A 15,573-nucleotide genomic window follows, 5' to 3' on the forward strand; every position below is an offset into this window, starting at 1 on the left:
TCCTCATAACACAGTGTGAAAACATTCATATTGTATTCCATCAGCTGCATTTATTATAATTTTCTAACTAATGTTTACCTAAGAATACTTTACATTTCACATGTTTTTTCTCCCTGATTGGATAGGAACCTCGAATGGGCCCATTTTGGCCTGTGGGCTTTATGTTTTAACCCTTTATAGGAGGTGTGTTTTAGTTCAGGGGTAACATTCATCCCAACTTCATCTTCAGTGGGCCAGATTGGTAAAATAGTGTCATAATAACCTTTAGTTTTAAACTTTAAGGTTTTTTTTTGTATAAATGTGATGAAAATGTCAGTATTTTTGCAAAAAACAAACAATTACTTCCAAAACTGACTACAATTGCAACATAAAATCCATTTTAATGAGGCCTTCTTGTGCAAAATACAGTGAAATGTCAAAAAGTAGCTGTTGCATTAGGCACATTTTTACAAACTCACCGTGACAAAATGGCTTTGAGGCGAGTGTGATAGCAACAAGGTAGATGGCGTTCATACCGATATCTCAGCTCAGCTCTCAGTGTTGTGTTGTGTCTGCTACTCTGAAGAAATTTGTTTAAAAATCTATATTTTCTTTGAATTCTTTACAATTTTGCTTGGCGGTCTGGCGCCTGGATTAGAGCCTTTTGCAGGCTGTTTGACACCCCTGCTTTATAGGGCAGATTACCATATTTGGTTGCTCACATTTTACTTCCCGTTTGTTCCAAACTGATTTTTATAAATGTATGAAAGTCATTAAGCTTTTGAAAAGTGTCTCTTCCTTCAGGTCGGAAACTGTGCACATTGTAATAGAGCAGTTGACTTTATGACACAACCACTATGCTACTCGTCAGTCATAAAATGACATATTTGTCGTGCAAAGAAGAAGATGGAGTTAATCAGGGGTCTTTCACAGACATCTATTGAGGAAGCGATTGCCCTGTCAGACTATGACGTAGTAAGTTCTGTGTTGGCGATGGCTTTTTTGCCAACTTTCTTTTGGTTTAATCAATTTGCACTTGAAAATGTGTTGAATAGCTAATTTAATGTCCCATTGTGGCGTTTAGTTTTTTGGCCGTGGTTTAAGTGAGATTTTCTATTGCACATGTCACTATTAAGTAGAAGTTAAACATTTGCTATATAAATATATAGGATATTTTTGGCAGTGTGTTTGATTGAGTACATGCTTTGGCAGGTTTTTGCTGTGTTTTTTGGATTTCTCGCATACAGAAGCTGAATACTTTGTTGAAAAACATTTGAAAATTGAGCAAATAGGTACTTTTTCCTTTTTCCCCAGACAGGATTCCAGTGGAAAAGAGGATCTTTTTTTTTTTTACCCCTCATTCTGTTATTTCAACCATTCAAATATTTGTCTGCTTGTCTCTTGATATCCATCTCCTTCTCCATTTCCCTCCTGCACGCTCATCAGTATGCAGAGGCTACAGTCTGACCTATTAAAAGTCATTTGTCAAATTGCAGCCAACTGGCCTGCCTGCAATCAGGCTCAATATGAATATATTTTGACATGTGTTTTTCCTGCCCTCCACTGAGTGCCTAAGGACCTGTGACAGCCCGGAGCCTCTCTGAATACTAATAAAGTTAGCACTAATACAGTTGGCAGGAACACACACACACACACACACACACACACACACACACACACACACACACACGAGCACTGTCAGCAGAATGACACAGCAGACTTATTCCCCATATTCGTATAATACTCCACCTGACAGTCACTGCAAGTGGCGCTGTCACCTCCGATCATTTGCAAAACACGACAGCCAGCGAGGGATTAAATGCCACTCTTCATGCTCACACACACACACACACACACACACACACACACACACACACACACACACACACACACACACACACACACCAGTGGGAACGCTATTAAGCACGCCAATATATTTATACAAAAAACAGGAGGCGTACACATGACACAGAGCAGGTTTGTGTGAGAGCTGTGTGTTTCCCAGCAGTGGAATCCGTTCCCCGGAGGACAGACACAGAGGATGACACAGATGTTTTGTGAGGCAGATGCTGCTGAGCCTCCAGAGCACATTGTTTTTCTTTGTGCTGCAGTTTCACAAAGTCGTCAATTGTTGTTATTTTATCGTGCAAAAAGAGTGCTCCGTGTCACAAAGAGGGAGCAGTCACTCTGGCGGCGCAGGAGCATCGCCAGTGTAGTAGAATATGGAGTTTTGATAGTGAGTCAAAAGGAAAAAGGACTGACCTGCCAGTGTGATATGGTTTGATGTGAAGCGATATGGTACGATATAATATATGTTACAGCACGTTGCAGTACAATGTGGCACAATATGAAACAATGCTATATGATAAGAAGCAGCATAATACAATATGATATGATACTGCGTTATACGATACAATTTGAAAGGCTATGACATGGCACAATACGATATGATGGGTAAAAGGATGCGAAAAAACACAATATAAAGTTACACGTCATGACATTGAAGAATGCAATACGAAAGGACACGACACAAGGAGACACAACGCCACATGGACATACCAAATACAGTCCGACTCGATGAGATACAACACAATACGCTTGATTGTACAACACGATTTTATACTGTATGACAAGGCACAATATGATATGAAGTGGCACAATAAGATAGGATACAACATGATTCTATACGACATGAAACGAAGCGGCATGAGACAACGCAGTACAATATGATACAACTTGAAAATACATGTCACAGAATGACACAATAAGACATTACACAATATAAAATGATACAACATTCGAGATGATTGCATATGATACATGACATGAGGCAATACCATAAACCTACAATATGGCTCAATCAAAACAATATGAGACGATGTAATTTTGGGCCTCCTGTGTTAGTGCAACTTCCTTGAAAGAAGGTAAATTACTGCATTTCCTAAATAACAAATAAATAACTCAATGAACAAGTGCCGGAGATGATTGCCTCTGTAACTTTTACGATGTTCAGCATGTGAATTCCCTCACAATGTGAAGTGGCAGATCGTGTTTGCGGACCTCAACACGTTAAACACACTGGGTGTGTTTGTCTCCTCAGTTATCGCTGCGATCCGGAGCCGGAGCTGCATGCTGATTGGCTGAAGCTGCAGCGGAGTGTGTTTGGAAAGTCTTGGCAGGCAGAGGGAAACCTCAGTCGTTTTCAGTGAACATAAACATGAACGCTGCTCTGGCCCGAGGGGGAGACTCTCCCCCCTGCTAACCGATCATTTAAATAGTATATTTTAACAGTGTATATTTAGTAGTGAATCTGTGCCGCAGTATTTGTAAACTAATGAGAAACTTTTGCTCGTCTGAAACCAAATCTTCTGTTTCCCTGTTTTAACAGAAGTTCTAAAAACCCTCGACGCCGTGGCGCTCAACGGGCCAATGTTCGCTGAGGCGTTACACGAGGCTGACACATTTTCACCGGTTTACAGCGAGTGCGGTTCATGCTGCCTGGCCGCCCTCATGCCAGCCCAGCGTAGGATGACCCTGGCTGCCCGTGTTGCTCGACGTTAGTCTGTCCATTACGTAGCTGAGGTCTGAACATGGTGTAAACTTTCAAGGCAGTCTTCTGCCCCGCTGGCCAACGCTTATTAAAAAAAAAAAAAGTGTCTCCTGGTAACTTTCAGTTCAGCACCTGCAACAATTTACAAGTAGAGCGCTCCTTAAAGGCATCCAGGGGGAACACCAAACCTTTATCTTACTCAACACAAGGCTTCTACTCATTTATTGTACCACTTTATTTCCCAGTTTGGTACTATCATATTCAACATGGTGTCGTACTCGGTGTGTGAAGGTGCCGACATGGAAGGAGAGTAACATGTGGAGAGTTGTGTATCTGCATCTTCGTTTTGTGTGTATATTTTATTTGCCTCAAATGAGATCTGAATTTGTGTGTACTGAGATCTGTGTGTACCTGTAAATCGCTGTCTTCACCGCCACTCCAGACAATCCTCTCAGTCAGCCGGACTTGTCAAACTGGATTTTATTTCATTGGGTATTGTTTTTGCCCCCTTGTCTTGCCTTGCAGGCTCATTTCTGGCAGGTCAAATTCTATATAGGGTCTGTCATATTATATTTGTAACCAGTGAGTGATCCTATATGAAAGCAAACCAAAAGAACTTGCTGTCCAAACATAGTGAAAAAGAAGTTCTCGAAGCCGTTTGTGACCCATATGCACAAAACTCAATATGTGCAAATCAAACACATTACATATGCAAAATAGGAGTGCAGATACACATATGAGTAAGTTTTGCTTTGCACAACACTCACATGTGTTTACACACTATCATCACAGACACACTTGCAGACATCTCATGCACACAAATGTCGTCATGCTGCTATATTATGTCCATAGAGGTGGAATCCCACTGGAACTGCTGCTCTGAGATTCTCCACTCGTGTTTGAAGGAGTGCGATCAACACATTGCAGAGGCGATGCACATGTTTTGTTTCCATGATTACACCGGCCCAAACACAAAAGGTGGAAACGAGCCCATCGCTCTGAGCAGTTTAGAGGAGTCCTGTCTTATGTTGTTGGTGCTTGCCAGTGGCAGTGACGCATCACTTGCTGTTGGACGTTCACACACTGCCAAGCTTTATCAAAATCCGTATGTTCGGGTTTTTGATTCGGACGTTCACAGCAGCGACGGATTACCGGTCCAGTCCTCGTCGTTTCTCATTCAGCCCCGAGATTTATCCCCTCTGTCATCTCCTCCCATCGTTACACCAGCATCCGATCAAAGCACTACATTGTGAGGTCGACGAGATGAGCAGACTGCATTTCTAGCACTGGAAAAACCAACGCTGCAGCACTGCCGTCATTAAGTCGCTCACTCTCCACCTCTGTGTGAGTGATTCTGAAGCTCAAATAAACAATCGCGTGTTGCAGCATGTCGAAGAGAGTCTTGTTCGGAGGTACTTTTGCTCTCAGTATTACCTTAACGAGAAATGTCTCATCTATTTAATCAATCTGTCACACACACACACACACACACACACACACACACACACACACACACACACACACACACACACACACACACACACACACACACACACACACACACACACACACACACACACACACACACACACACACACACACACACACACACACACACACGTGTGCCAGAGGTGTCAGAGTCGGCCATAAATCACTGGCAGATCATTCTTTCCAGATCTTCTCCTGAAGCCATCTGTCTTTCTCTTTTGCGCTCATTGTCGTTTTTGGGGAGAAGAAATATAACCTTTGCTCATTCGTGCAAAATCTAAAAATCCCACAGAATCTGTTTGCTGCATTTCCATCACCTTTAAACGCTTTCAGTTAATAAAAAAAAAATAAAAAATCCGTCTTTGATCAGCACTGAAACATTTCCAATATGTTCCATAAAGAAACATCTGTGAAGGCTGACAATGCGCAAGTTGCAAAAGTATGAATATGAACTGCGTGCCTTGGGTTTATTTAGTCAAATTTTCAGGTGATTAAACTCATATCTGTACAATATGTTCTGCGTACATTCATCCCCAGCACCCCCCCCCCCCCCCCCTTTTGTTTCTCTGCCTGGAAAAGCAGAACTCATCATGGCCATAATAAAAGACAGGTGCACTTTTATAACACCGACTGAATACCAGACTTGCAGTACAGTATCTCAAATAAAATTTTGGGATAATGTCTGTGGAATGAGAGAATTTGCTTCTGTCTGCCCCGGATGGACCAGATGGGCAAAAGCTGCTCTTACCCCCCCACCCCCCACACTCCACCGCCACTATACCAGTGCAGCAGTATAATACACTATGCTGTTATGCCACTGTGTTTTTTTTTAACTGCGTAGAGAAAAGAAAACCTATTCCTATAGAAATCTCACATATGTTCAGGGAGAACACGCAAACTCGACACAGAAAAGCCCCCCAGACCCTGAGAGGTGAGATAAATACTACAGTGTGTGCAGACCTCATCTCTGACTATAGGGACATATTGAGAAAAAGAAGAAATCAATGTAATAAAACCATATTAATGGCAGCTCAATTTAAAAGACATTCAGCGTAGTTATTACTTTAAAATGATATCCGATATGGTGATCATACAAGGCCCAGGAGTAAGCTGCACAGCATGCAAAGTGGAACTCCTAACACTGCTTGGTAATTACAAAAAACATGCATAGAGTTATTAAAGTAATCAAGTGAAGATATATAGTCTTAAAAGCAAAGCCACAGTAAGACATGCATGCAGCTACATGAAGGTAGATTGGCAGCAGGATCCGACAGGAAAATCACAGAAAGGTGCAATTAAGTAAACTGAGATGAGTCTGAAACATTTCTATAAATGACCTCTAAATGAACTGTGTGCAATCGTCTAGACATTTCTCCAAGAGAGTTTCAACGGTCTGCATACTGAAACATATTAGTAGACTTATAAATTTTAACCGTGGTAGAACTCTCTGTGGTAGAACCGCACAACAGAGTTGGGTCTAGGTGTGCTTTGCCCGTCTCCCACATACTGCGCAGTGAAAACCGCGGCTATAGAGTAATCTTATAGACAGTTTCTTAACATCCGTCTTTTTAACGTCAGTCAGCGGGTTAACAATTAGCAGTGCATTACCAGTTTGCACCACTAGATGGCGAAGGGAGTCACTCTGAGACAAACAGTAAACACAACAAAATGAAATCTCTAAACTACTATGCTAGGATGTGGTCCGGGGCCCCGGTTACAAGATGTTTCAAGTAAAAACGTGTTTTTTTGTTTGTTTGAGAAAAGTTTCACATTTACTCAACAGCATTTTGAAACGACGTCCGTTTACACGGAACAGACAGAAACACTGAAGGCCCCTTACACACTGCGATTTTTGGCCACCGGAGATGAAAGATTGCAATTGTGGGAGAGTCGCGGCAAAACCTTTAGCCGTGGCTCTAATTGGTAGATGTACGTCGCACCGTGAACCCGGGTCAAGCGCGGCCGGTGTCGTGGTTGTACGCCTGCGATCAATATCAGACAATGTCGGATATTTGGAATTCCAATTAGCATCCCAAGTCGGCTTCTCTTTCCGAGCCATGACTGCTTCCATATTCTCCTCCTGCTCCTTTTTTGGGCGGGATATACTTCCAAACACATAAATATCACCACTTCGTTCATGTTTATGTTTATGATGTGTTATTGCTGCGCGATCATGTATTATTGCACAGTCACATAGTCTTGCGCGATCACAGCGTCGTATAGTCTGCACACAGCACACTTCATGTCGCCTTTCTTCTTGAAGCGTTGTCGTGTATACGGGGCCTTAGAGAGAGGTATTATCATCATGACAGAGTTCGGTCCAAACTTAAAAATCTAAGAACGAAATACATGTATGGTTTGATTCTACTGAAATAAAGAACAATCAGAGACCAGTGAGAGATGGTTATATATCACTACGGTAGTTTGCACCTTTTACACTTTTACAGATACAACAGGTACTTTGAGGAAAACAATGATAAAGACGTGGCTCCGGCTGTGAATACATTATCCATCCCTCATTTAGAAAATAAAGTCTTTACCCTTTCTCCTAAATGGAGTTTAATACATTTCCCGAGTCATTATGGATGTTCATCTCTGAAGCGCCAGTCAGCCTTTCAGTTAATCCGCCTTCACGTTGAGTGTTTACATGAGATTAGTTCGTTTGGTCAAAGTGCTGAGTCAGCTCATTAGGTGTGGTAAACACACTGTGTATTGTCTGGCTGACTCACTTTTCACGGATGTGTTGACACATCCAGAATGATCCTGCCGTCACCGTGATGGAGGACTGATGACACAACCAGCTGCAAGTCACTTTATCTAATTCCTCATTCTCTCCCTGCTGGATGCTTTTCTTTTGTTTTGCTCCGTCTCTTCCTTCCTGAAACAACATCCAGTGGCCTGTGTGTGTGTGTGTGTGTGTGCGTGTGTGTGTGTGTGTGTGTGTGTGTGTGTGCGTGCGTGCGTGCGTGCGAGGACGCGCTAGTGCTGTCAATGAATGTGTGTATGTGTTTGCGTGTGCTTGTGTCTATAAATTTGTGCAGGAGTGTCTGCGTGTCATTTGTCCCTCGCCATGGCACTGCCATCGATTTCCTCCCGGTGTAACTTCCTGCCTCAGCCAATTTAGCGTTTCCAGCGACACACACACACACACTCACACACACACACTCCTCTCAGAGTTAGCGCCACCCTTCCAGCCAGTGAAGAAGGCCAGACCACAGGCCGGCTCATTCATTAATCATCAATGAGGCGGAACAGAAGAGCAGAGACAGGAGGAAACAGAGAAAGGTGGCAGGGATGACAGGAAAGTGCACGCCACTGGAGGCCAAAGATAAAAGTGCAAGCAAATTCACCCCCCCCCCCCCCCCCCCCCCCCACCACCCCACCACCACCATGATCCTCACGATCAAAACTGTCTGCTTTCTTTTCAGATCCCCTTCTCCCTGGTGCAGTTTCCCCTCTGGGAGTATTTAAAGGTACGTACAGCGGCAGATTGACCTCCTCTGGCTTTACAGGTGCCGTCTCTCACACTCACTTCTCTCCAGGTTAAATCTGGAGGAAAGTAGTGACGCTGTTCATTTGCACCGACACATTTACTGCAGATTCATCCTCCCTGCGGCAGAAACCAGACGTCGGCTCCGTGGGCTGTGGCGACTCCCATCAATCCTGGTTTCTCTTTATCTGGAGGTTTTTAGTCAGCGCTCTTCTTCTTTCCTCTTCCTCTTCCTCTTCCTCCCCAAGTCGTTGCCTATATGAGAAATCGACGACATGGTGTTGGAATGACATCATGTCTCGAGAGGCGGACAGTCGGCCATCCCCCCCCCCCCCCCCCCCCCCCCCCGCAGTTACCAACAATACGCTGCACAGCTGTTCGTGTTTGCGAGAGTGAAGATTTTGGTTGTCCACAAGTGCGTCTTTGTCCGACAGTCAAAGGCCTTCTTCTTCTTCTTCTTCCTCTCTCTTTCTCTCTCTCTCTCGTTCTCTCTCTCTCTCTCTCTCGCTCTCTCTCTCTCTCTCTTTCGCTCTCTCTCTCTCTCTCTCGCTCGTTCACTCTCTCTCTCTAGCCATCTGGACTTGTCCGTTGGAGAAGAGCTGAACTGCTGGAATCTAAATCTCTCTCCTCCACACCTCTTAACTCGTCCGTCCATTCTTTTTTATGTGCTCCTCTTTTCCATTGTCTTTAATCTGTTTCCTTTCTTGTTTCCTCTCTCCTCTTCCATCCTTTATCCACCACTCTCCCTCTTCCTCTCACAATTCCTCTTTCCTGTCTTTTCCTGTTTTCTTCTATTTTCTGTTCCCCCTTTTTCCTCCTGTCTTTGTTCATCATTTCTCCAGTTGTTTCTATCCTGTTGTTTTTCTTTTCCTTCTTTCTCATTCCCTTTCTCCTCCCATCTTTTTTTAAACTTTTTTCCTCTATTTTCTCCTCTTTCATTTTCATTTGTCTTGTCTCTCCTTTTATCCTCCTTCCTTCGCTCCTCATTTCTCCAGTTGTCTCCTCTCTCTCTCCCTTCTTTCTTTTTCCGTCTCCTCAACCTCCTTTCTTTCATCCTCTCCACTCGTCTGTCCAGTTTTTTTCCTCCTCTTTTCTTCCATTGTCTCTCTTTTCCTATCCTTTTTCTGTCCCTCTCCTTTTTCTCTCACAGTTCCTCCATTCCTATTTTCTGTCCTTTCTTAATTTTCTTTTTTTTTTTCCTCTCCGTTTCCCTCATTTTCCTTCTCTCCTCTCTTAGCCTCTTATTCATTCTTCCCCTTTCTCCTCCTTTCTTCCCTTTTGTTTTGTCTATTATTTCCTTTCTATTGCTCCTCTTGTCTCTCTTTTCTTAACCTTTTTTTCTCCTCTCTTTGCTCCTCATTTCTACAGTTGTCCTCCCTCCTTTCCTCTCCTCTTCTCTTTCCTTCTCCGTCAACCAGCTGAGGATGCAGGGGAAAAAACTCAAGCCTCCATGTAAGCAGGCGGGTTTTCCTCTCGGTGACCGCCAAGGCGCTCGGATTCTCAATCCAAAACGTGATTCGGTTTGAAAAACACCAGCGCGGTGGAATTTAAGAGATCGCCTGTGTGTGGCATGATCGCCCATCTGCTTTGTGGCGTAGTAATGCGCCGCGTTATGGCCTCAACCTCATATTTCACACCGAGCCAGCTCAGCTGTCAGAGGGGAGAAACGGAAAGAAGGAAAAGAAGAAAAGGGAGTCTGCTTCTTCCAGACCAGGCCCCGGCAGCTGAGCCGAGTGCATTCGGTTCAGCTGCTTCTTGGATTTCTGGGATATCGCGGCGAGGCGTTGCAGCAGGCGGGAGGTGTCATGAGAAAATCCACTAAGCTGATCGCTGCACGGAGATTTAGGCCCCGTTTGGACAAAAACGCTGAACTCCCGTTGCGTTTTCGGTGTCGAGAGTCACTGAAACGCAACTTTTCGAAACACTGCTGCTGCAGACGCGCACCACAGCCGTAGTAAATAGTTGTTCTGCACATGCGCCAGTAGATGGAAAACACCAACAATCTTTGCCTCCAGAGTGTCGCGGCTTCCAGTCCGTATTCTCCCGTCGTTTTATCGTTGAGAGTCGCCCGGAATAACAATCCAACTTCATCGTCTGTCCATCCGAGTTATTTGTGTACTCGTCATCATTGATGTTTATAGCGTATTGCTCTCATATCTGGGAGCTTTCATTACAAAAGCAATCAACAGCACCCACTAGTGGCCCGGCAGGAAAACGACATTGTTTTCGGCGTTTCCGCCCTATCCGTGTAAACGAACATCGTTTTCAAAATGTCGCAGTGTAAACACGAAACATTTCTGGAACGAAAATGCAAAAATGATCCGTTCTCACTTGAGCTATTTTTGTGTGAACAGTGTTGAGATCTTTTCGCGATACGTCAGCTGTACGTCAATAACCTTGTGCAGCATGTGACTGATGGAGCGAGGCTTTCTCCATCTGCTCCGTCTTCAAAAAATAACCTCAGCACAAACAGGAGGGTGGAACTTTTACTCGGTTGTGAACACAAAAAAAAATCCTGAATATTCTGAGCCAGTGGAAAATGCAGAAGAATCTCTGCATTGTGACGTCCCCCCCCCCCCCCCCACAGGAAGTCAGCCAGGTGCAAAGTGTGACCCTCACACAGGAGGTCACAGGTTGCAAAGTTTTGTTTTCCCAGGTTTACTCCTTATTATTTATTCATGAAGCGCGGAGTGGAGGGAGGGGGAGAGGGGGAGAAGCGGAGGAATCCCCCAGCGTGCGGCCCTTGATGTGGAAAAGAAAATCTCCATTTTAATCTGCCCTCTAATGGAATACACATGACACATCCTCAGCGCTCACACACTGTCCGCCATGCACGCTTCCCTCTTTTCCCTTTCTGCTTACTTGTTTGTGTTTGCACGCACATGCGCACGCACTCTTTCTGTGTGTGGGATCGCCGAAACATGCGACATGCAGAAGGAGGAGGGATGCGCAAAGAAAATATTAGTAATCGCTCCATGCTGTTGCTCAATCGCTCTCCCCGAGAAGTAATCATACCTTGCGGCGCCCGAGGCAGCCCCAGCTGTCCGCACGCATTTCACACACAGGCTCACCTCGCCGAGCGAGTCTCCTCATCCCCTCGACCCGGCTCGTCAGGAAGAGGGGGGGGAGAGACGGCCTCCCTTCTCATCCCTGAGTTCAGTCACAAAACACAAACATCAGGTGGTTTCACTCAGTAGCCTGTTGCATCGGAGCAGGCAGGCCCTGGTGTCTGGACGCTCAGCGAGAACTCTGGGAAATAGTCTCCGGTTTCTCCTGAATGTGCTTCCTGGATTATTTCCCAGCTGAATTATTGTATTTTGATTTGTTGATCCTCTAAAGCTGCGTTTTAAAGTCCAATTCATGTAAACACAAGTGTCACGGGCGAGTGGCAGAGTATATATATGTTCTAAACACCGTTTGAAATTTCATTAAGGCAAAATATGATTCTGCTCTGGTGTTCCCCCAAATTTTACACTCTATGCTAAAAACAGCTCCATATTAGGATTTTTTTTGTTGTCATACTCCTGGAAAAAGGATATTTTCCTCAGCTGTGCTTGTTTTTTTTTGTGTCAATTAATAACTACTGTATGCCAGAGCACTCTATAATTAGAAATATACTTCATTAGGTTCCAAATATTGCCTTTTCATACATTTATTGTGTGAATATACAGAATTTGAAAAGGTTAAAAAAAAAAAACGGTGAGTTTGTGAAAACAGACCTGCTGAGTCACAGAACTCACATCAATCTGAAGATAAAAACCGCAGGTTACATTTCTGATTCTTTTTTTTTTTTTTTAATTTGAAATTACTTTCTTTTGCTCGGATTCGATTGATGCCACAGTAAATTCTTTACGTTTCAGTCTCTGAAAGTGGCACTTTTTAGAAAATGACATCCAGATTGCAACTTTTTTGTCTCTGCGTAAACAGAGAAAACAGAACTTTTCTAAAACAAGCAGCACTGCACAGTCAGTTTTTTTTCTCTCTCTTTTCTTCTGCACATATGAAGATGATCATCAACAATAACAATGGGGGATTCCAGAACAATCCTCATTCTTTTGCATTCAACAGTGCTTCCCAAACTTTTACCACCATTGACTACGCCTTCATTTTGAGGGATGCGTGCCTCACATGTACTGGTTGGGGATCAGCAACATAAAAGGAGAGCTGGAAAAAGAGTATTTGCCTTGTACTGTTCTCTGCATGCGGGAATGTGTGGTTGCATTACATTAAAAAAAACGAGAACATTTCTTGTCTGCAAATATTCTTTTTCTGAAACGAAAACGGCAAAACGCTGTTTCCTGGGGATTGTTGTCATGTCGTACACGCCCACTTTGTTACGCCTATATCTGTAATATTTAACTAAACATTTGGACTTTGTAGTAACCAATGATGTAATAATGGCCAATAACGCAATGCCTGCCAATAAAGTCAGAATATTGAGAATTTCTACGATCGTGTAGAAGCTTTTAGATTATGCTTTGAAAGTGTAATACCTGCAGCCAACATTGTAATAATACCTCGATAAGATGGCGGTTCTTGGAAGTAAAAGCTTTTATGCCAGGATTTGGGCAGTTTTCGCATCACAAATAGTTCATTTTAATTCAGGGGCCACAAGCACACAAAACATCAAGCTCCAGTGGGCCAGACTGGTAAAATTATGCCATAATAACCTTTAAAGTTAAACCTTAACGTTTTTCTTTGTTGTGGTACAGAGATTAAGTTTTGAAAACGTACTTTTTTCATTTTTTTGCAAAATGTTTTGCAATTAGTACCAGAAAAGGACCCTGATCGCGACATGAAGCCAATTTTAACGACACGTTCTGGTGTAAAACAGTGAAATGTCCAAATAAACGTGCATTGTGTTGCTCTTTTGCGTGCATGTTTTTTTTTCAAAGTCACAATGACACCATGAGGCCCGCGCTCCTTTTCTAGCAACGAGGTCGCGAGCTTTCACGCTGATATGTCCGCTTGAATCTCAAACCTGTGTTCTGTCCGTCACCCTTAAGAAAACTGTGTTAAAAATTTTATGGTTTCTTTGCATTTTTTTCAATTTTTCTAGGGCCTTATGTTTGACATCCTTGACATATCCGGCATATTTATTCATTGAGCATTCATATGGAGCACTGTAAAAATCTTTTAATAATGTATTGCGTTACTGGCAGTTATTCCATTATTGGTTTCTACAGACCTGAGCGGTTTTGTAATATAAATATTTTAAATTAAAATAACAATTTTGAGATTTACGGGCGACAACATTGATATGTATTGACAAGAATGCAGAAAGTGATGTAAACTCCACAACATGTTTCTTTTGAACAATTATACTTCACTTATTTGTTTGTGTACTTTAGATGAAAAAATTAAATGAAAAGGTTTTGTGATGTTTTTATATACTTTGACACGATGGTATGTAAATATATCTAAACAGTGTCGTCGTCCCCCTCCCTCCCATCCTGTCCCAGTTCTTGGGAAACGAGCTTCATGACATCACAGGGGAGAAGAGGCAACACAAAAATAGCCGCCCGGCCCGTTTCCCAGCCGTAGGCTCTGAAACCCCGACCGGACCAAGGTTCACAATGTGTTTCCAATGTGACTGATATTGGCACTAACTACAATCTTTCCTCTCTCTTTGTCTCTCCTCCGCTTTGCTTCTTCCTCCCTCTTCATCTTCCTCTCCCTCTCTCTCTCTCTCTCTCTCTCTCAGACTCTGTGGTCACGGAGGCAAGGTCACACGCTCTACTCTTGGCAGTCGGCAGTGTGCGGAGCTTTTGCAGGTGCAGGGGATTATATGCTGTGGGGGGGGGGGGGGGTCCATGAGATGAATAGATAGATAGATGGTGGATGGGTGAATGCATGGCCAAGTTTAGCCAAAGCCCAGATTCTTGTAGGATTTCAGGAAGGTGAGACAAATTAGGTCGAGCGACGTCTGTGTTATAACCCGACGGTCCCGGACGCAGTGATCCCGCCTTGTTGTCTCGACAGAGAAGCCTCATTATCACGGCTCTCCGGCCGCTCAGCCGGGGAAACGTCCCGACGAGACGCAGACTTTACGGTCCCGTACTCGCACAGACGAGTGTTGGGGGGTGGGGGGCGAGAAAGAGAGGAGGGAGACGAGAGGCCTGTTTCTGGGTCCGGGCCCCTGCAGCTGTGCGACCTCCTGAGCATTGGAGCCTGAAACAGAGAGAGAGAGAGCAGGAGAGAGAGTGGACTGCAAAACACAAAGAGAAAGAAGAAACATTGAAAGATAACGAGAGAGAAACGAGTCAAGCTGTGAGGCAGGCAGGATACGTGTCATTTAAAGCCTGGAAGCAGGGAAAGCACTTCAACTATTATCAGTTCATTAAGTCACGTTTTATTGATATCAGCATTCAAACTCAAAGTCAGCTGTTTTATTTAGTGTACTTTTATTTAAATATAGCACATTTAATGTCAAAACCTTTCAGAAAACTTTCATGATTCAGCCGTGAGCCGGTAGTTCCAGAAACTAAAAAGAAAACAGTGCTTGGTGTCGAGAGTCTCTAAATATGTCCAACATTGGACATTCGATTAAAAGTAATGCTTTATAGGTCGTTTGCAAGTGTTTCTTCAGCAGAGTATGTTTGAAAGCAACATTTCCCGTAATGTCATCCGAGGTTAAAGTGTTGCACACCTGTTGCTGGTTGTATTTACATGGCTTTTATTAAAGCTGAAGCAAATTCAAGATGGCGAGGTGGTATGTTCTGCTGATTTCACAGAGGACAAACCGATGGGTCTGAGTTTTGGATGGAATAAAGCTCATGTACTTTTATCTTTAATAAAGAGAGTATACCAAGTTTTACTGTTTCCGTGGGCAGTAGGGATGGTCCCAATAGCAATTTATTTGAAACTCAAAATTAATATCCGGATACCACCACAACGATGAAATAATTAGATAATTGGCTCCAGCTTTAGTGGGTAGAGCGAGTTGGTTCAACATACGATCTAAAAATTAACGATGGGAGTACACAGACATTATCTGTCCAGGATGTTTTCTGTCTTTTATTTAATGTCAACTGAAATTGGCATCAACCCTCCCGCACCCAATCTA

General features: G+C 43.5%; 1 protein-coding gene across 4 annotated transcripts in view; it reads left to right on the forward strand.

Moving 5' to 3' along the window:
• The window catches only part of slc25a26 (solute carrier family 25 member 26), an 82,948-nt gene that overhangs the window by 44,094 nt on the left and 23,281 nt on the right, over positions 1-15,573 (forward strand). For all 4 annotated transcript variants that reach the window (XR_013935288.1, XR_013935289.1, XR_013935290.1 and 1 more), the window contains exons 6-7: positions 8,446-8,490; positions 14,212-14,281. Coding sequence is in view for 1 of the 4 variants with exons in the window: in XM_080461677.1 (XP_080317803.1) it covers positions 8,446-8,490; positions 14,212-14,281 (115 nt within the window). In the remaining 3 variants the exon portion in view is untranslated. The remainder of the gene's footprint in view (positions 1-8,445; positions 8,491-14,211; positions 14,282-15,573) is intronic.

This window comes from Lipophrys pholis (assembly GCF_963383615.2).
Source record: "Lipophrys pholis genome assembly, chromosome: 4".
Taxonomy (NCBI): domain Eukaryota; kingdom Metazoa; phylum Chordata; class Actinopteri; order Blenniiformes; family Blenniidae; genus Lipophrys; species Lipophrys pholis.